The sequence below is a fragment of the Panthera pardus genome, unplaced genomic scaffold (assembly GCF_024362965.1).
Source record: "Panthera pardus isolate Hobbes unplaced genomic scaffold, ASM2436296v1 HiC_scaffold_22, whole genome shotgun sequence".
In the NCBI taxonomy this organism is placed as follows: domain Eukaryota; kingdom Metazoa; phylum Chordata; class Mammalia; order Carnivora; family Felidae; genus Panthera; species Panthera pardus.
The window spans coordinates 14,379,787-14,400,114 of record NW_026526788.1 but is presented as its reverse complement, the minus strand read 5'-3'; the positions used below and the strand labels follow the sequence as shown (position 1 = coordinate 14,400,114).

General features: G+C 39.0%; 1 protein-coding gene across 5 annotated transcripts in view; it reads right to left on the bottom strand.

Moving 5' to 3' along the window:
- The window catches only part of PRKG1 (protein kinase cGMP-dependent 1), a 1,256,614-nt gene that overhangs the window by 5,975 nt on the left and 1,230,311 nt on the right, over nt 1-20,328 (bottom strand). For all 5 annotated transcript variants that reach the window (XM_053910263.1, XM_019430062.2, XM_019430063.2 and 2 more), the window contains 5 exons: nt 9,179-9,320; nt 7,818-7,981; nt 1,514-1,636; nt 1,369-1,431; nt 33-99 (listed from right to left, as the gene is read on the bottom strand). In XM_053910263.1, the coding sequence (XP_053766238.1) occupies nt 33-99; nt 1,369-1,431; nt 1,514-1,636; nt 7,818-7,981; nt 9,179-9,320 (559 nt within the window). The remainder of the gene's footprint in view (nt 1-32; nt 100-1,368; nt 1,432-1,513; nt 1,637-7,817; nt 7,982-9,178; nt 9,321-20,328) is intronic.

Below are 20,328 nucleotides of genomic sequence, written 5' to 3'. Positions count from 1 at the left end.
TCACACAAGTGTTCGCTGGGAAGTCTACTTACACTTGGTATTATAGGAGGTGTCAAGGTGCCTTTTCTTAAGCCTTCCCAGTTAAAGCCCTCAAACCATCTAGGAAAGGGAAGAGAAAAAGGAGCTGGTTAAAGGATTTTACTTTAGCTGAAACCCCGTTGCAACATATTTGATGTGGAAATATCCATACTGGATGGAAAGCAGAAAGGCGAACATTTTCAACGTGACATAAATGTATCCTGTGTCATTGAAAACTTTTACAGTTGTTTTACACAATGCATATTTTAAAAATCTAATTGTTGAAATATTTAACATCGGTTACAAATAACTCCTTTGTCCCCCTGGCAATTTCGTCACAATGTCTGTATGACCTTGTTCCTGTACTATCATTATAACTTAATAAGTGTCATGATATACTTAGCCCATGATCTACTTGGACATCTTATTTTAAGGCAATGGAATCAGGGCATGAAAGTCAGGACAGAAAATTATTTTTCCAGCTTTGCACTGATTCCTTGGGCAGCCTAATTAACCTTTTCACATCACTATATTAGTCAGGTCTAACTCTGACTTGGTACTGTTTTTGTGTTCGTAGAAGAAAGCATTGAATATGCAATACTAGGGTCATAATAATTTCTAGTAAAATGTCATTTTTAGTTAAGTGTTAAAAAAATGAAGGTATTCGTGTTCAGATTTTCTGTGAAAATGAGGAGCAGATAACACTAAGTTTTTTGTTTCTGTTTTGTTTTTAAAAGTTTCCAGCAGTAACAAATGCTTACACCAAATTCTTAGCAGGTGTTTTAGGTATTTATAGATACTTTGGTAAATAAGTTCTTTTTGCACAGATGTGCATTTCCTGTGGGTGTTACACAGACAGACTAATAAAAAACAACAATTGGGTCTTAGATTAGCACTCAGATATCCAATTAACTAGGTAAGGTTTGAAATTTAAGATGCTTCCATCACTTAAAAACAACGCTGTTCTCAGTACTTTGTTTTATCATCTAATGGGGAAGCGGGTGGAAAAATATATTCCAGTTTTAGTCTAGGAAATGAGGCATGATATGGTGGAGGACTTGTGTTTTTGATATTCTGGTAGAGAACAGAATTCTAGAATCCACCTAGAATTCAATCGATCAATCTAGTTCACATTTCCTCTTGGTGCCAGAGGGGAGCAACGCTCGTTAGCATGAGCTGGGAGAAACCGAATTCAGTGAATCGGTCACTTAGTATGGCACAGGGTCGCGTGCGGCTGTGCTGTTCCCATGGGCTAACTGTGTCAGTCACACAGCCAGTAGCTTAAAAAGAACAGCCCGGGGAGGGGCTTTCTGGACCCTCCCACAGAAAGGTCAGGGGAAGAACACTTACTTGTGCTTTTGAATGTCTTTGACGCCATTTTTCAAATTCCCTAGTCTTTCTGATGGGTTATCCCTGGAAAGAAAACAACAACTGTAAGGGATCCAATCGTGTTCCCATCATGATCCTTTCAAAGGTCACGTGGCCAAACGCTTACCTGCATAGTTTTTTAATTAAGTTAGCAGCATTTTTGACAATCTTCTTTGGAAATTCTATCATGTCAATCCCCCTCAGTATGATGTTATAGGTTTTCATAGGGTCTGGGCCTGAGAATGGCGGGCTGCAAAGGTGAGAGGTGAAAAGACAATCACTTGTATTTTCTAAATAAGAAATCCTAAACTGTTCTAACTCCACCAGTCTTATTTGGGGACATATATTAGTCGTGGTAACACGGAACGAAGCTGGATTAATAGCAAAACCATGTGGAAACCTTTGTGAGTAAATCATGTAGCAAAACCATATACGGGTGTGCCTGGATGGCTCAGTGGGTTAAGTGTCCCGCTTTGGCTCAGGCCATGATCTTGCGGCTTTCACCCCCCCGCGTTGGGCTCTGTGCTGACAGCTCGGAGCCTGGAGCCTGCTTCAGATTCTGTGTCTCCCTGTCTGCCCCTCCTCCACTCGCTCGTGCACTCTCTTCCTCAAAAATAAATAAACATTAAAAATACAAACAGCCACCCCCAGCCAAACCATATATGGGTCAAGTTTATCTGCCATTCCTCTCATGTCTTGTTAGTCTTGCTGTCCTTGGCCATTCAAGATGTGGCTTCCACTTTCTAGCCCTTTTCCTGCACCTGTCAGGAAATTATACTCACTGATTATACTCAACATGAAGTCCAAAATCACTAGACGGCTACAAGGATACCAGTAATAGGACTCCATCTCCTGCTAACACCCCCCTCACTCGCTGGGATCAGGACGCCATGTCTGCTGTCTGAAATACCAAGCATCTTCGCACCTCAGAATGCGGTTTGTTTCGCCTGGAAGGTTCTTCCCATATTTACCTGGCCAAAGGGTTATGCCGCTTTCCCAAAAAAGGTCTACTCCGATCAACCTACGAGATGAAACTGATCCCATCACCTCTGTCAACCAACATAATGCGACGATTTAGTCTACTACTTGAATTTAAACTTGATTATATATTTTTTTAAAGTAATCTCTACACCCACTGTGGGGCTCAAACTCACAACCCAGAAATCAAGAGTCGTATGCTCCACAGACTGAGCCAGCCAGGCACCCCTTGAGTTTAAACTTAAAAGAGTCACCTGCCATGATCTCTTCCACATCCTTTAGCTTTTTCACGACATCTAGCCGTCCATTTCCCCCTAGCATTACTTATTCTTCCTCTGTTGGAGAGTAATTGACCACATAAGCAAATGTTTACTTCTGTACTCTCTGTTCGGCTCCCATGGTCTGTGTGTCTACTTTTGTGCTTCGTTCTTCTTTCTTAGGATTGCTTCTGCTATTCAGGGTCTTTGGTGGTTTCATACGGATTTTAGTATTATTTGTCCTAGTTCTGTGAATAATGCTATTGGAATTTTGATAGGGATCGCACTGAATCTGTAAAGTGATTTGGGTAGTATGGGCATTTTAACAATACGAATTCTTACAATCCAGGAGCACAGACCATGTTTCCATTTGCTCCCAATTTCTTTCATCAAAATTTAATAGTTTTTGGAGAACAGGTCTTTCACCTCCTTGGTTAAGTTTATCTTCAGTAACTTTATTTTATTTTTTGGTGCAATGTAAATAGAATTGCTTTCTTAAGTTCTCCTTCTGCTTTGTTATTAGTGAATAGAAAGACAACAGATTGCTGTGTATTAATTTTTTGTCTTCCAGCGTTACTGAATTCACTTATTTCTAACGGTTTTTTGATGGCGTATTTAGGGTTTTCTACGTGTAGTACTGTGCCATCTGCAAACAGTGACAGTTTAAATTCTTACCACGTTGGATGCCTTTTATTTCCTTTTCTTGTCTGACTGCTTCAGCTATGACTTCCAGTACTATGTTGAATAACAGTGGTGATAGTGGAAATTCTTGCATTGTTTCTGGATCTCTCAGTTTCTCACCATTGAGTATGATGTTAGTTGGGGTTTTTTCATATACGGACTCTAATATGTTAAGGTATGTTCTTTCTAAACCCGCTTTGTTGAGGGTATTATATACAGATGCTGAATTCTGTCAAAACCTTTTTATGCATCTGTTAAGATGATCATATGGGCTTTACCCTTTTTCTGTCAATGTGGTCTATGATGTTGATTGATTTGAGAATACTGAACCACCCTTGTATCCCCAGAATAAATCCCACCTAATCGTGGTGAGTGATCCTTTTAACGTATTATTGAATGTGGTTTGCTGATATTTTGTGGAGAATTTTTAAATCCAGGTTCTTCAAGTATATCGACCTGCAGTTCTCTTTTTTGGTAGTGTCTTTGGTTTTGGTATCAGTGTAATACTGGTCTTATAAAATGAAGGTTTCTTTTTATTAGTAATAGTTTGGGGAGACTAGCTATCAGTTCTTCCTTAAATGTTGGGTAGGATTCACCTGTGAAGCCCTCTTTTCCTCAGCTTTTGTTTATTGGGGTTTTCTTGATTACTAGTTATAGGTTTGTTTTTAAAACAATTTTGTTACTAGTAATAGGTTTGTTCAGATTTGCTATTTCTTCCTGATTTTGTTTTGAACGATTGTGTATTTCTAGAAATTTATCCATTTCTTTTAGATTGTCCACTTTGGTGGCACATAATTTTTATAGTATTCCTTCTCTAATAACCTTTGCATTTTGGTACTGTTGGTTGTTGCTTTCCTTTCACTTCTGATATTAATTATTTGGATTCTCTTTTTTCCTTCATGAGTCTTGCTATATAGTCTTCTCAATATTGTTTCTCTTTTAAGAAAACAATACTCACTTTCATTGATCCTTTGTATTCTTTTCTTTTTTTTGGTCTCTCATTTATTTCCTCTCTGATTTTTATTATTTCCTCTCTTCTTTGTCTTTGTCTGTTATTTTTGTAACTTCTTTACTGTTTGAGGTAAGCCTCTGCTACTACAAATTTCCTTCTTAGAACTGCTTTTGCTGCTTCCCAAAGATTTTGGATGGTTTTGTTTACATTGTCTCCATGTTTGTTGTTGCTGCTGGTATCTGTGTATTTTTAAATATTCCCTCTTTGATTTGTTCGTTGACAAATTGGTCGTTTGGTAGCACATTGTTTAGCCTCTTTATGTTTTTGGGTTTTTTTTCTTTTTTGTAACTGATTTGTAGTTTCATACCATTGTGGTTGGAAAACATGCTTGATATGGTTTCAATCTTAAATGTATTGAGACTTGTAGCCTAAATTGTGCTCTATCCTGGGGACTGTTTCACGTGCTTTTCATTCTGAAAAGAATGTGTATTCTACTGTTGGATGGAATGGGCCATATCTGTCTGTTATGCCCATCTAGTCTAATGTGTCTTTCAAAGACACTGTTTCCTTACTGACTTCCTGCCTGGATGACAGGTCCATTGACACAAGTGGGGTGTTAATGTCCCCTGCTATGTTGTCTTACTGTCAATTTTCCCTTTATGTTCATACTTGCTTAATGTACTTAGGTGCGCCCATGTTGGTGGATCGGTATTTACAACTGTTAAATCCTCTTGTTGGACAGATCCCTTTATCTCTATGTAACACTCTTTTTTGTCTTTGTTATAGTCTTTTTTGGTCTATTTTGTCAGACATAAGTATTCTTACTGAAGCTGGTTTTGTCTTGTTTGTTTTTTTGGCTTCCTTTTGCATGCGATATCTTCCCCCCCCCCCCCCCCCCCACTTTCAGTCTGCATGTGTCTTTAAAGTTTGCCTCTTGTAAGCAGCATACGGTTTTGTCTTTATTTTATGTGTATCTTTTATACATTTTAGTTTGTGGTTACCATGAGGTTCATATATAACAACATCCTAAGTATATAGTAGTCTATATTAAGTTGATGGTTACTTAAGTTAAACACATTCTGAAAGAACTTGATTTTTACCCTCCCCCACCACTTTGTGTATATACTGTCATATTTTACAGCTTTTTATTTTATGAGTTGCCTTAATATTAATAATAATATATAAAATATATATTATCTATAAAATAAAATTTAAAAATATATTTATATAATTATATATTATAATTATATAAATTAATATACATTTATATATATTTTATATTTATATAATATAAAATTATAATAAATATTAATGCCTTAATATTAATAAAAATCAAGTAGTTGATTTTACTACTTTGTCTTTTAACCTTCATACTAGCCTTATAAGTCATTGCTCTAGTCCCTTTACTGTATGTTTACTTTTATTAATGAAGTTTTTTTTCACTATTTTCTTCTGGTTAATAAAGAATTCCCCTTAACCATTTTTTTTTTTTTTTTGATTTTCTGGTAAACTCTTTATTGCTCCTTCAAATCTGAACGATAAACTTGCTTGGTGGTGTATAATCTTTGACATTTATAAATATGTGCCATGGGTTCATCTTGTTTGGAATTCTTAGGGTTTCCTGAAACTGGAGGTCTACTTCCTTTCCTAGGGTAGGGAAGTTTTGAGTTATTATTTCTTCAAACATGTTGTCTGCTCTTTTCTGTCTCTGGGACCCAGATAATGGGAATTATTGTTTGGTGTCCAAGAGATTCCTTAGCTTCAATTTTTTTTAATTCCCGTTTTTTTTGTTTTTTTGTTTTTTTGTTTTTGCTGTTCAGCTGGGGTGCTTTCCATTTGCCCTGCCTTCTAGATCACTGAGCCATTCTTCTCTCTTCTAATCCACTATTTACTCCCTTTAGTGTATTTTACATTTCAGTTACTGTATTCTTCAACTCTGGTTCTTTTCTTGGTGTTTTCTATTGGTTAAAGTTCTCACAGAGTTCACCCATGCTTATCTCCATTTACCTTTTTTGAAGTTTTGTGTTCTTTCATATGGACCATATTCCCCTCTCTCCTCATTTCGATCGACTTTGTTTCGACAAATTACAGAACAGCTGCTTCTCCTAAACTCGAGGGAATGACCTTCCGTATGGTCATCCCTGTGTAGACCGTGTTTGCCTGCTGACTTTGGCTGGCTCTACAGAGCTGTAGCTGTCATGGGCTCTGGATCCTGGGCCTCCCTGTTGGGGCGGTTCTGGGGCTGTCTGTGCTAAGGCCCCAATGGCAGGACAGCTGAAGTGGGTAGAAGCCAGGGGTCATGGGACCCTCCACGCAGAGGGCCCCCTGGCAGGACAGTTAGAGTCGAGGTGGGCATGGGCCAGGGGTCCCAGGGCACTTGACACTGAGTTGTCTTGGCAAGTCATGGAGAGCCAAAGTAGGGCATGTCTAGAGTATTCTGTGCCTGTCTTACCTTGGTGAGATGGCTGGAGTCATAATGAGCACTGACCAAGGGTGTCCACACTGCTGGGACATCTGGGGTCAGGGGGCTGGGGCTCCCTGTGGTGGAAAGTCAGCTATGGTGCCTGGGCTCTGCTCTCCTCTGCACTACCAAGGTGGAGGGGAAACATAAGTAGAGGTACCTGCCAGCTCCTGAGGACTACAGGGAGTCCCCACCACTTGGCAGGGCTCTAGGGCTGGTTCTGTTATTTGAAGTTGCCCTTTTAAGCCATGACTTAAGGTTCTGTGCCCGGGGCAGATGCACCCGCTCACCGTTTCTCTGTACGTTCCTCCCCACTCCAGCTCGTGGTGTTAGGGGTGGGGGTCCCCTCTGTTCCTGTTTCCCCAACTCTCTCTGTATCCCTTGTCATCTATGTGGCCTCTCTCTCTCATGCTAAAGCCAGTCAGGCAGCCCTCAGGTTCCCAGTAAGTTTTTCTACACACAACTTCTCCATGTCTTTGCCCCCTATTGCCCTTCTAGTGAAGCCATGGGATGTCCTTTCCTTGCTCTGTATGTCTGAGACCTCTACCCAGCCTTCTTCTGAACTCTGGTTTACAATGACCCTACTACTCATTGTCCCCCATGCACGGCACGGTGGGGTGTTTGTTTCTCTTTTTGTTGGGGATCTTTTTTTCCTTGCTGATGGCTATAAAAGCATTACACAGAAGACCTGCAAACTATTCCCGTTTCATTTAGGTATAATACTCGTCAACATGTCCTCTTATCTCTATAAATAGTTGACCCTAGATATTTTTATACCACTATTACCTCCCTTGCTTCATTGCTGGCTAAGCAACTAGGCTCAAAGATCTCACAGAAAGACACTAGGTTTTTCCACATTCTCACATATGTACAAGGAATTCGTAATGATAAGGGCAAACGTTGACGTTGAGTTCCCTGCCCTCATCCAACCCATTTTAGAGTTTGTTTTACGAATCCCTGGGCACTTGCATAATTACTTGAAGTGCTGGACCAAGATATGGTGAAATGTGCTTTAAGATGGTCTAATCAGAGTGACAAAGGCAGGAGCGTGCAGCTGTTGGCCGATCTATTTTTATCAGCAATTCTCTGCCAATGTCCATACCTGCCAGTCAGAAGTTCATACATTAGGATTCCCAGTGACCAGTAGTCGGCTGAAATGTCATGGCCTTTGTTCAGGATGATCTCTGGAGCCACGTACTCTGGAGTCCCACAAAAAGTCCATGTTTTCTTTCCAAATCCTATTTTCTTTGCAAAGCCAAAATCAACCTTACAAAGAGAGAAAAACAAGTTATTTCAAGGCACTTACTTATTTTCAAGCTTAAAAGCAGTAAGGTACTTAGCTGAAGTGCACGGAATAATAACAAAAACAGATGCATATCACTACAGTCCTATATTCCCAAAGGAGTCATCGGTGTTTCAAACAAAGCCTCCCTGAGCAAAGTCAGTGTCAGTAGGAAAAGTTAAAACCTGAGTATAGGCTGAAACTCACATCATTAAAAATACAGGTAAACCTTTCTTTCCAGAAACAGCTTCCATTTTTTCCTCCTTTCCTGACCACGGAGGTCAGGCCATAACCCCTTTACTTAAAATTTTGAAGTCTAGGTGGACCTACTTGACACATTTTCCAGAATATGCATGATTTCTGCTGGATTGAGGAAGCCGACAATTCATTTAGCAATGAGAAGCCACTGGACTGCTCAAGGAACCTAGTAACAAAATGCATCCCTGCCCCGAGTACACATAAACAGAGATACAATGCAAATGTGTCCTTCATTTTTCTAGAAATGTTTCTGGACGGAGGAGCCTCGAATGCAGAAAACCTTTTTCTCTAAAACGATGAACAGCCATTGATTTGATTTCCGTGAAAACCATATGCTGAATAAAAAGTCCCAAAGTTTAAAAAATAGAGTCAGGCACTGACAGATTCAACGTCCACAAAAATTGTACGTTTTATAACAGAACTTCCCTCCTACAGTAAATCTTTAGAGCGCTTGACAGATTTTACTATTGTGATCATTACTATCACTATAATTCAAATGGCCTAAATAACATTGCCTAGCAAGCCATTTTTTTCCTGTTCAGATTGTACTTAAATCTAAAATGTTAAAAGGATTCATGGTTTTCTATGATGTAAGTAGTCATTCCCTGTGAATGGCAGAAAGTGGACAAGAGAAAGGTCTACAAAGCTCTTCCAGAGGTCTATGAACACGTGTCCACAGGTCCGAGTCCATTTAAACACATCCTGCCAAGACAGTATTAATTAAGACCTAGCCAATTTAATTTCTTACACCTTTTGCTTCATTTGAAAGAAGAGTTGAAAGCAGTAATGCAAAGATAGGCTCTTAAGAAAAGTTACAGCGTTTACAAAGGAAAAGGGAGGTTTTAATGTTAGGAAATGAACACAGCTTTATGAACAGATGTTTTAAACCCGCGGGGCAGAAACCGTGCGTAAAGGGCACTGACCAGTTTGGTGTAGCCTCGGTGATCCAGGATGAGATTTTCTGGCTTGAGGTCCCTGTAAATGATTCCTTTGGAATGCAGATAGGCGAAGGCTTCCACCACACACGCGGTGTAGAATCTGGTCGTAGAATCTTCAAACGAACCTCTGAGACACAGAAAATGAAAGTGTACAAGATGTTCATTTCTCTGATAGGGTTTTATTTATTTTGTCCTCATTTCATTATATTCCTGTGCCAAACTTTGACCCTGGAGGCCAATGTCCTCTAGCCAAATGCCATGTGATGGGTGCTGCCCTGGGTTTTCAAAAGCCCTTGAAGACCACATCCAGGACTGCTTTGCCCTGACAAATGAGATAGTTAACTCTACCCTCCCGTAAGCACCGAGGAGGAGCTCAGCTTCATACCTCCTTCTATAAGCTTCCCAGCACCCCCCTATCCTCTAACGAGACACAGCAGTGGACAGGGAGGAGACGAATCCTATTTTAGAGCTGTCTATCAAGGGTTGGGTTTGGTAAAGCAGAAGTTTATCGGTTCAGTCATACTTATTTTTAGAGGGCTTGGTTTTGAATCTTCCTAAATAATACAGATACGGTTCATAAGAGCATGAATAAAAAGGTTAATGCTTCCAGAGAGCCATTTTGGAAATGAGCTGTGATGCTGTGTTGCAGTCATATATCACAAGCTAAATATTCTGCTTTCCAAAATTTTGCCAGCAAGAGAAATAACACCTATGTCCCACACTACTGCCTTCTTACTAGAAAAGATGGGGCAAAGAGATAATTAGAAGGAAAAAGGCACTCAGAAGGGAATATAGATTAGTAAACTTGATTCTTACGTTTGGCAAAGAACGCTCACACTCTCTGTCCTCACTCTCTTTATTTAATGAAATAACAATAAAGGGAAGAAAAAAACATTGCATCTAAGGTTAGCTCCTTGGTTCCATAGCAGAAACTTTATACTTTAGCTGTTTTTTTCTTCCAAGAAATTCTTTAATTAAAAAAAAATATTTTATATTTGAGAAAGAGAAAGAGGAAGCAGGGGAGGGGCAGAGAGATGGAGACAGAATCTGAATCAGACTTCAGGCCTCTGACCTGTCAGCACAGAGCCCGACGCGGGGCTCGAACCCATGAGCCATGAGATGATGACCTGAGCCGAAGTCGCACGCTTAACCGACTGAGCCACCCAGGCGCCCCTAGAATCTTAAATATAATTACAAAGATGCTAGTGTCTCTCTTTAACAAAGTCTGAATTGTGAATTTATAAGGTCAAGAAAAAGTTTCTTTGAGAAGAAGTGCATCTATATTGGGAAATAACAGGTTGTATGTTGCAATTGTCTTTGGACTCGGAACTACCTTTGCAGAGCAAACACTATGTAATTCCGCATCTTGACAAGGGGGTTGGGGTAGTGCCTGGCAGGTCGTTTTTCTTTGCCCTGAAATAAGTATGCTTGTCCGTCAAGAGCAACAGATTTCTTTCACTGGAGAGGTTGTTTGTAGTAAGTAGTAAGCATCGTGTGCAGATACAACTGTGTGCTTGCTAATTAACGGTACTGAGTGCCATATATGACCCCAGTCCTTCCTCACTGGACAGCTTTGCAAAGCCATGGCTGAGCCAAAACAAGGCAGTACTGGGAATAGAGCTTTGTCATATTTCACATTGCATGCGTTGTTTTAATACGAAAATTGATTACTTCCTCGTAATGGGACTGTCTAGCTGTGATTCAGGTGGGCTGTTTTGAAAGCCTACAAATTCTTGGTTGCTGTTGGAAGAAGAGGTTATTTCTGTAGTTGTGATTCTGAGCAATGTATCTGTTTTCCTTAATATTCACTCGTCAATGGAACCAAATGGACAGATACACTGTAAATGTTGTAAGGAAAGTGAACACTTACATGAGAGATGAACTGCTCACGAAATCTCGGCCGAAAGGTATTCATGTTCATATTCTGAATAAGTCGGCCATTAGCAGGAAGATTAAAAAAAATCCTAATACAGATTCCCATTCATCAGAGAGAGCTAGAAGTTAGGAATATGGACTCGGAAGCAAGAATCCTGGGCTCGAATTTTGGTTTCACTTGCTTACTTTTGAGCAACTAACTCTATCTCCCTCGGTCTCCATGTTCTCTTGAGCAAAATGGGGCTTGCAATAGAAACTACTCATTGAGTTGTGGAAAGGATACAAATAACTGAGGCATATATTTAGAGTTAGTGCCTGACACACAAGTGGGTACCTGATAAATATTAGCCATTCTAACTGAGAACTGCAACAGTCTTCTTTAGCTGCTGTGTCTTAATCTAGGAAAGCTGAATGATACAGACAGGTCAAAAGTCTTCTGGAGATGGGAATGAGGGGTCCGTAATACCTAATTAACACTGTTACGTAAGTATTTGCTGCCTCTCACTGCCAAGGCTAACTGCCATGAGTCAGCTCTGAAGGGTCTTATGTTAATCTCCGTTCTTTTCATTTTGTCTAGGCTTCTCACAAATGCACAGGCAAAAATGACTCTCTTACTGCCTGCCAATTTTCATCATAAAGTGAACTGACCGCCAACCTACACCTTTGGGTCTTGAGTTCTCGACAGCTCTGTTTATTCGTGTCAAGGTTTCTCTGATTCTGAGCCATTTTGGAACTTGGAGGGCTCTGCAAAGCTGGTTTCCGTTCCTTTAAAACTCTATTTTGAGTCTCCCTCATATATAAGCATATTTGTAACTGGTTTTCAAAATTAAATGAAAACATGATCTTAAATCTGTTTCCATGTTAGCTGATAACTCAACATAATGTATGCATACAAAGTATTTACCAGAAACAACACAGCTTCATCGCTAAACGTTTGATGTGGGTAATTTGTGGATTTTGAAATACACTGCTGGAAAGCAGTCACAAAGCACAGTATCAGGGTGACTCAAAATGAAAAATTGCCATTAGAATTGAAAATGACAACACAAATTTGATCTAAAACAAAAATGAAAGCTTGTTTTCTCAACAGAAAGTTGCTTGAAGAAATAAATCACTGCCCTAAATAGCTCTTCAAAATAATAAATTATGCCTTGACATGCGTGTCATTTCAATTAAAACAAGCATGGAAAAGGCCTGTATACTTTCTCTAGGAATGGGCTGTTGTTTTATTTTAGCTAGATGGCAGTAGATAACAATCTGATGGAGAGCATCAGAGGGTTATGTATACTTATGGATAGACTCAACTTTAACCCGTGTTTAATCCACTTGTCATAAACCAGGTCCTGAAATGACCACATGCAACCAAGACAAAGCATCTCTCATCGGAGGTAAGTTCCCTTTTTCCCTTGACTAGTAACGCGAATCATGAGTGAGTGTAACTACTGTATTAGTTTCAGGCGTACAACGTAATGATTAATTCTTTACATTATTCAGTGCTCACCATGGTTAAGTGTCGTAACCACTGGTCGCGCCAAACAGCATCGTATTGTGGACTGTGTTCCAAGTGCTGTGCTTTTCATCTCTGTGATTGATTCCTTTTATAACTGGAAGTTTGTATTTCTTAATGCCCTTTGTCTAGTTTACCCATCTCTCCGCTAACCTCCCCTCTGGAAATCCCCATTTTCTTCTCTATATTTTGAATAATCTGTTTTGTTGTTTTGTTTGCAAGATTCCACATTTCAGTGAAATCATATAGGATTTGTCTTTCTCTCTCTGGCTTATTTCACTCCATGTAATACTCTCTAGCTCCATCCACGTGGTGGCAAATAGCAAGGTCTCATTCTTTTTCTATGGCTGAGTAATATTCCATTGGATATATGTACAGCACATCTTCTTTATCCATTCATCTACTGATGAACACTTGGGCTGCTTCCATAATTTGGCTTTGTAAATAATGCTGCAATAAACACAGGAGTCAAAGTATCCTTTCACATTAGAGCTTTTGCATTTTGGGGGGTAAATACCCAGGGACTGCAACACTGGATCATAGGGTAGTTCTGTTTTTAATTTAAAAAAAAAATTTTTTTTAACGTTTATTTATTTTTGAGACAGAGAGAGACAGAGCGTGAACAGGGGAGGGGCAGAGAGAGAGGGAGACACAGAATCTGAAACAGGCTCCAGGCTCTGAGCTGTCAGCACAGAGCCCGACGCGGGGCTCGAACTCATGGACTGCAAGATCATGACCTGAGACGAAGTCGGCCGCTTAACCGACTGAGCCACCCAGGCGCCCCTAATTTTTTGAGGAACTCTCATACTCTTTCAGCACTGGCTGCATCAGTGTTCATTCCCACCAACAGTGCACGAGGGTTCCTTTTTCACCACATCCTCTCCCAACACTTGCTATTTCTCGTCTTTTTAATTTCAGGCATTCTGACAGGTGTGAGGTGATATCTCCTGGTGGTTTTGATTTTCATTTCCCTGATGATGGGTGATGTCGAGAATCTTTTCATGTATCTGTTGGCCACTGTATGTCTTCTTTGGAAAAATGAATATTCAGGTCCTCTGCTCATTTTAAAAATTTGATTGTTTTTTTGTGTTGGGTTATAGGAGTTCTTCATGTATTTTGGGATATTAACCCTTTATTGAATATATCATTTGCAAATATCTTCTCCCATTCACTAGGTTGCTTTCTCATTTTGTTTATGGCTACCTTTGCTGCGCAGAAGCTTTTTATTTTGATGTAGTCCCAATAGTTTATTTTTGCTTTTGTTTCCCTTGTCTCTGGAGATGTATCTAGAAAAATGTCACTAAGGCCAATGTCAGAATACTGCCTATGTTTTCTTTTGGGAGTTTTATGGTTTCAGGTCTCACATTTAGGTTTTCAATCTATTTTGGAAAGTTGGTATAGTTTCATTCTTTTGCATGTAGCTGTCCGGTTTTCCCAAAACCATTTTTCGAAGAGATTGTCTTTTCCCTGCTGTATATTCTTGCTTTTAATTAACCATGTAAGTGTCAGTTTATTTCTGGGCCCTCTATTCTGTTTTTATGCCAGTACCATACTGTTTTGATGCCTACAACTTTGCAGTATATCTTGAAATCTGGAATTGTGATACCTCCAGCTTTGTTCTTCTTTCTTAGGGTTGCTGTGGCTATTTGGGGTCTTTTTGTGGTTCCATACACATTTTAGGATTATTAGAGTTCTGTGAAAAAATGCTATTGGTATTTTAATAGAGATTGCAATGAATCTATAGCCTGCTTTGGGTAGTATGGACATTTTAACAATACTCTTCCAATCCACAAACTTGAACTGTCTTTTCATTTGTTTGTATCATCTTAAGTTTTTTCCTAGGTATTTTATTCTTTTTTGGTGTGGTTACAAATGGGATTGATTCCTTGATTTCTCTCTTAGTTTTTTATTAGGTATAGAAATGCAACAGATTTTGGTATATTAATTTTGTATCCTGAAATATTACTGAATTCATTTATCAGCTCTAGTAGTTTCTTCTGGTGGATTCTTTAGAGTTTTCTATATATGGTATCATGTCATCTGCAATTAGTGAAAGTTTAATTTTTCCTAACCAATCCTGTATGGCTTTTATTCCTTTTTGTTGTCTGGATATCTGAGACTAGGACTTCCAGCACTGTGTGAATAAAAGTGGTGAGAGTGGACATCTTTGTCTTGTTCTTGATCTTCAAGGAAAAGCTCTTAGTTTTTTTCCCATTGAGTATGGCGTTACCTGTGGGTTTTTCATATGTGACCTTTATTATATTGAGCTATGTTTCCTCTAGACTCACTCCAGAAGTTTTTTATCATGAATGGATATAGTATTTTGTGAAATGCTTTTCTGCATCTATTGAGATGATTATTTGTTTTCCATCCTTTCTCTTGTTAATGTGATATATCACATTGATGATTTGCCAGTATTGAACCACACTTGCATCCCTTGACTAAATCCCACTTAATCGTGGTAAATCATTTTTTAAGGTATTGTTGAATGCAGTTTGCTAATATTTTGTTGAGGGTTTTTGCATCTATGTTCATCAGAGATATCGGCCTATCGTTGTTTTCTGTAGTATCTTTGGTTTTAATACTGGTCTTAAAATCAGGGTAATGTTGGTCTTGTAGAATGAGTTTAGATGTTTTCCTTCCTCTCCTATTTTTGGAATGGTTGGAGAAGAATAGGTACTAACTCTTCGTTGAATGTTTGATAGAATTCACCTGTGAAGCCATCCTGTCTTGGAATTCAGATTGTTGGAAGGTTTTTTGATTAGTGATTCAATTTCATTGCTAGCAACTGGTCTGTTCAAATTTTCTATCTCTTCCTCATTTAGCTTAGGAAGATTATATATTTCTAAGCATTTATTCTATGTCATCCAAATTGTTGGCTTATAATTTTTCATAATATTTTCTTACAATCCTTTGCATTTTATGGTGTTCGTTGTTATTTCTCCTCTATTTCTAATTTTGTGCCTTCTTTTTTTCTTGATCAGTGTAGCTAAAGGTTTTTCAGTTTTATCTTTTCAAAGAAACAGCCCTTGGTTTCATGAATCTGTTCTATTTTTTTAGTTTCTATTTATTTCTGCCCTAATCTTTATTATTTCATTCCTTCTATTGGGTTTGGGCTTTGTTTGTTCTTCTTCAGCTCCTTAGCTGTAAGTTTAGACTGTTTGATATTATTTTATTTCTCAAGGTACACCTGTATTGCTATAAACTTCCCTCTTAAAAGTACACTTGCTGTCTCCCAAACATTTTGGACTACTGCGTTTTCGTTTTCATGTCTCCATGTATTTATGATGTTTCTCTTGGTTTCTTGGTTGAACAATACATTGTTTATTAGCATATTGTTTAGCCTCCATATATTTCTGTTCTTTCCAGATTTTTTCTTGCAATTGATTTTCAGTTTCATATCACTGTGGTCATAAATTATGCTTGATATTTCAATCTCTCTGAATTTATTGAGACCTGTTTTGTGGCCTAATGTGATTTATCCCGCACAATGTTCCATGTGCATTTTAAAAGAATGTGTATACTGTTTCTGAGTGGAATGTTCTGTATGAATCTGCTAGGTCTGTCTGGTCTAATAGGTCATTCAAAGCCATGGTTTCCTTGTTGATTTTCTTTCTGGATGATTTCTCCATTGATATAAGCAGGGTGTTAATGTCCCCTACAATTATTATATTGCTGTCAATTTCTCCCTGTATGTCTGTTAAAAATTATTTTTTGTATTTAGGTGCTTTTATGTTGGGTGCACAGATATTTATAATTGTTATATACTCTTGTTGGATTGATCATTATCAATTTATCACCCCTTTATCTTGAGGAGGGGCCCTTCTTTGTCTCTTGCCACAGTCTGTGTTTTAAAGTCTATTTTTTTCTGCTATGAATATTGGTGGCCTGGCTTTTTATTCCACTTCGATTTGCATGGTAAATGTTTTTCCATCCCTTCACTTTCAGCTTGTATGTGTCTTTTAGTCAGGTGAGTCTCTTGTAGGCAGCATATAGATGGGTCTTGTTTTTTAATCCATTCCATCATCCTGTGTCATTTGATTGGGACATTTAGTCCATTTACATTTAAAGTAATTATTGATAGTTATATACTTATTGCTATCTGTTGTTTTTCTGGTTGTTTTTGTAGTTCTTTTCTGTTCCTTTTTTCTTCTCTTGCCGTCTTACCTTGTCCTTGAGGGCTTTCATTAGTGTTATGCTTGGATTCCTCTGTCTCTGTTTTTTTGTGTACCTATTAAAGGTTTTTGATTTGTGGTTACCACTAGGTTCATATATAACATCTTAAGTGTATAGCAGGCTATATTAAGTTAATGGTCTCTTAAGTTTGAACACATTTTAAAAGCACTAAGTTTTTATTCCCCTTTCCATGTTTTATGTACCTGAGGCCATATTTTCCATCTTTTTATTTTGTGTGTATCCCTTGACTGGTTTAAAAAAATTTTTTTTAAATGTTTATTTATTTTTGAGACAGAGGCAGAGAGAGGGGGAGACACAGAAACTGAAGCAGGCTTCAGGCTCTGAGCTGTCAGCACAGAGCCTGATGTGGGACTTGAACTCATGATCCACGAGATCATGACCTGAGCTGAAGTCAGATGCTCAACTGACTGAGCCACCCAGACACCCCACTGCCTTGTTTTTGTAGATATAATTGACTTCACTATTTGTTTTAATGTCCATACTGGCTTTATAAATGATTGATCTACTACCTTTACTATATGTTTGTTTTTAACCTGTGAAATTATCCTTTCATAATTTTTCTTACTTTTAGCTATTGCCTTTACTTTCCACTTCAAGAAATTGTAAAAGACACTTTAAAGTTTCTTACAAGACCAGTTTAGTGGTAATGAACTCCTTTATCTTTTGTTTGGGAAACTCTTTACCTCTCCTTCTGTTCTGAATAATAGCCTTCATGGGCAGAATATTCTTGGCTTCAGATTTGTTTCTTTTCATCCCTTTGAATATATCATGCCACTCCCTCCGGCCTACAAAGTTTCTGCTATAAAATCTGCTAAGAGTCTTACAGGGTTTCCCTTGTATGTAACTGTTTTCTTTTCTCCTGCTGCTTTAAAAACTCTTTATCACTACTGTTTGCCATTTTAATTATTATGTGTCGTAATTTTTATGTGGCCCTCCTTGGGTTAATCTTGTCTTGGGGTTTCTTTATTTTCTGGATCTGGGTATCTGTTTCCTTCCCTAAACAAGGACAGTTTCAGCTGTTATTTCATCAAATAAATTTTGTGCCCCTTTTCTCTCTCCTCCTTAGGAGATGCTTATAATGCGAATGTGATTACACTCGATGGTGTTGCTGACTTCTCTTAACCTATTCTCATTTTGTATTATTCTTTTTTCTTTTTGCTGTTCAGCTGGTTGCCTTCTGTTACTCTCTCCTCCAGGTCCCTGATCTGTCCTGCCTCGTCTAATCTGTTTATTTTTTCTAGTGTATTTTTCATTTCAGCCATTGAGTTCTTCCTTTTTATATTTTCTTCCTCTTTGTTGAGGTTTCCACTGAGTCCTCCAGTCTTTCCCAAGTCCAATGAGTATCTTTAGGACCATTACTCTGTATTTTCTATCAGGCATGTTGCTTATCTGTTTCATTTGCGACATACTTCTCTGTTTCCTCATTTTGTCTGATTCTCCATGTTTGTTTCTATGTGTCAGGTCAGCGATGCTTCCTGGTCATGACACTAGTGGCCTTGTGTAGAAGGGTTCCCATGGTACCCTGGAGCACAATGCCCCCCTGGTCACCTGGAGCAGCTGCCTCAGGGGTGGCTCCCGTGTGGGCTGCGTGCACCCTACTGTTGTGGCTGAACCGTATCTGCCTTCAGTCCAGTCATCTGCAATGATGTGTCGTGCCCTCTGTGCTTACACGGGGCAAGGTTCAGTCCCTGTGTTCAGCGGCCTGTATGTGACGGCCACAGGCTTGTAGGTGGGCAGGGTCAGTAGTCAGGCAAACTGTCCACACTTAGTCATTCTCCCACAGCTGTGGGTGCACCACAGGGCAGGGCTTTTCCCCTGTGCTGGTGGCTCAAAGGCTGGGCCATTGGAACTGTGGTGTGCTGGTGTGTGTGATTATCTTCTCTCTCCCAGGACAGGAGTCCTTCTGGATGGATTCCGGCTGAGGTGAGCAGGTTGAATGGGATGGGTCTGTAAGGGAATGTGGGACTGGGGCCTTCCCGTGCTGGCAAGATCAGTGCAGGGCTTAGCACTGGCTCCCACAAGTGTCTGGTTCGCCAGGCTGGAAAGGGACGAGAACCAGGGCCTGCCAGCACATTTTTCCGGGGAGAAGTCTCCTGAAGATCCCTTCTTCTCCAGTGCACACTCTGTACATAAATGTCCTTCCCTACACTTTTCAAATCGCTCTTTCTGTGCTGTCTCGGCAGCTTATTTATTATGCTCGTTCTTTAAGGGTGGGGACTCCATTTTCTGTTGCCCTCAGGCTCTTCTGGAATTAAAGTACCTGGACCTAAGCCCAGCTGATTTTAAACACTTGGCCAAGTTAAGCCCCACTGTTTTTTAACGCCGAATGGTACGTATGGATCATCATTTTCCCAGTGGGGTCTCTTCCTGCCTCTCCGCGCTTGGGGTATCCTTCCCCATCACAGGAGATTTGGTTCCCAACTGTGTCTCTGTGCTTCCAGCCCTTTCCAATGTGGGTTCCACTCCATGATTATTGGGGAAGGCTTCTTCCAACCGTCCTCAGGTTGTTTTTGGAGTTAGCTGTACAAATGCAGCTGTTATCTTGGTGTGTTCCTGTGACGAGTTGAGTTCAGGATTCCCCTGATTCAGCTATCTTCCTGACCCCTGGAAATGCTTTTGATTTCCACTCTCCGTTATGTCATCTCAGATGGAATTTAAATAATTACCCTCCACAATATAGTTAGAATCAAAGAGATTGGCTATTTAAGTTATTCTCGGGCTTACAAAACACATCTGCGAAGACACATGACTAGAAGGGAAATGTGCATGATTTGAAAATTCTAGTGTCTGAAAGAATTAAGATATTGGGTTGGAACTATTTACATGTATTTCAAAATTAACACTTGAAATGTTAAATTTCATTATATTATTATATATTAAATACCAATATTAATACATAATATAACATCTATATAAATACTAATGTCATATTAACCACTTACACTTTTAAGAAGGTAGTACAGATTGCTAATTCTTTATATTTACCTTCTTTATAACACTTACTGTGTACCAACATATTCCAAAGAATGGAACAGAATTTGTGGAAAACAGAAAGTCACAAACTAGAAGATAAAGCATGATAGCTAACAGAGAATAAAACCAGAGAAATAACTGGAACAATTAAGATTTCTGTGCTAAGTAAAAAGATAAAAGATAAATATTTGATAGTCAACCAGTTCCGTTTTATATATGGTATCATTTTATTTTTTATGGGATTATTTTCATTCTTAGGTTTTTGAAAACAAATGAAAAACTGCTCTGGGTTCCTTTACTATGCTGATGAAAAAAAAAAAAGAGGCAGGAAGTGGTCATGTCACTTACTAGGTGAGAGTAGGGGGAGGTCTGTTGCTGTTAGAGACTTCCTATACTAAATCCCTGAGGCTTAGAGGTATTACCTTGTTAGTAAAGAATAGTCACACAAGCCCTTCTTAACTCAAATACTTTCCTTTATGCTTTCAGAATACCTTCTCCCTGCTGCTGTTTTCCTGGGACAGAAAATGAAAACTGAATGAATTGAACAATAGGATTTGTTTTGACTACGGATATTTTCATGTAC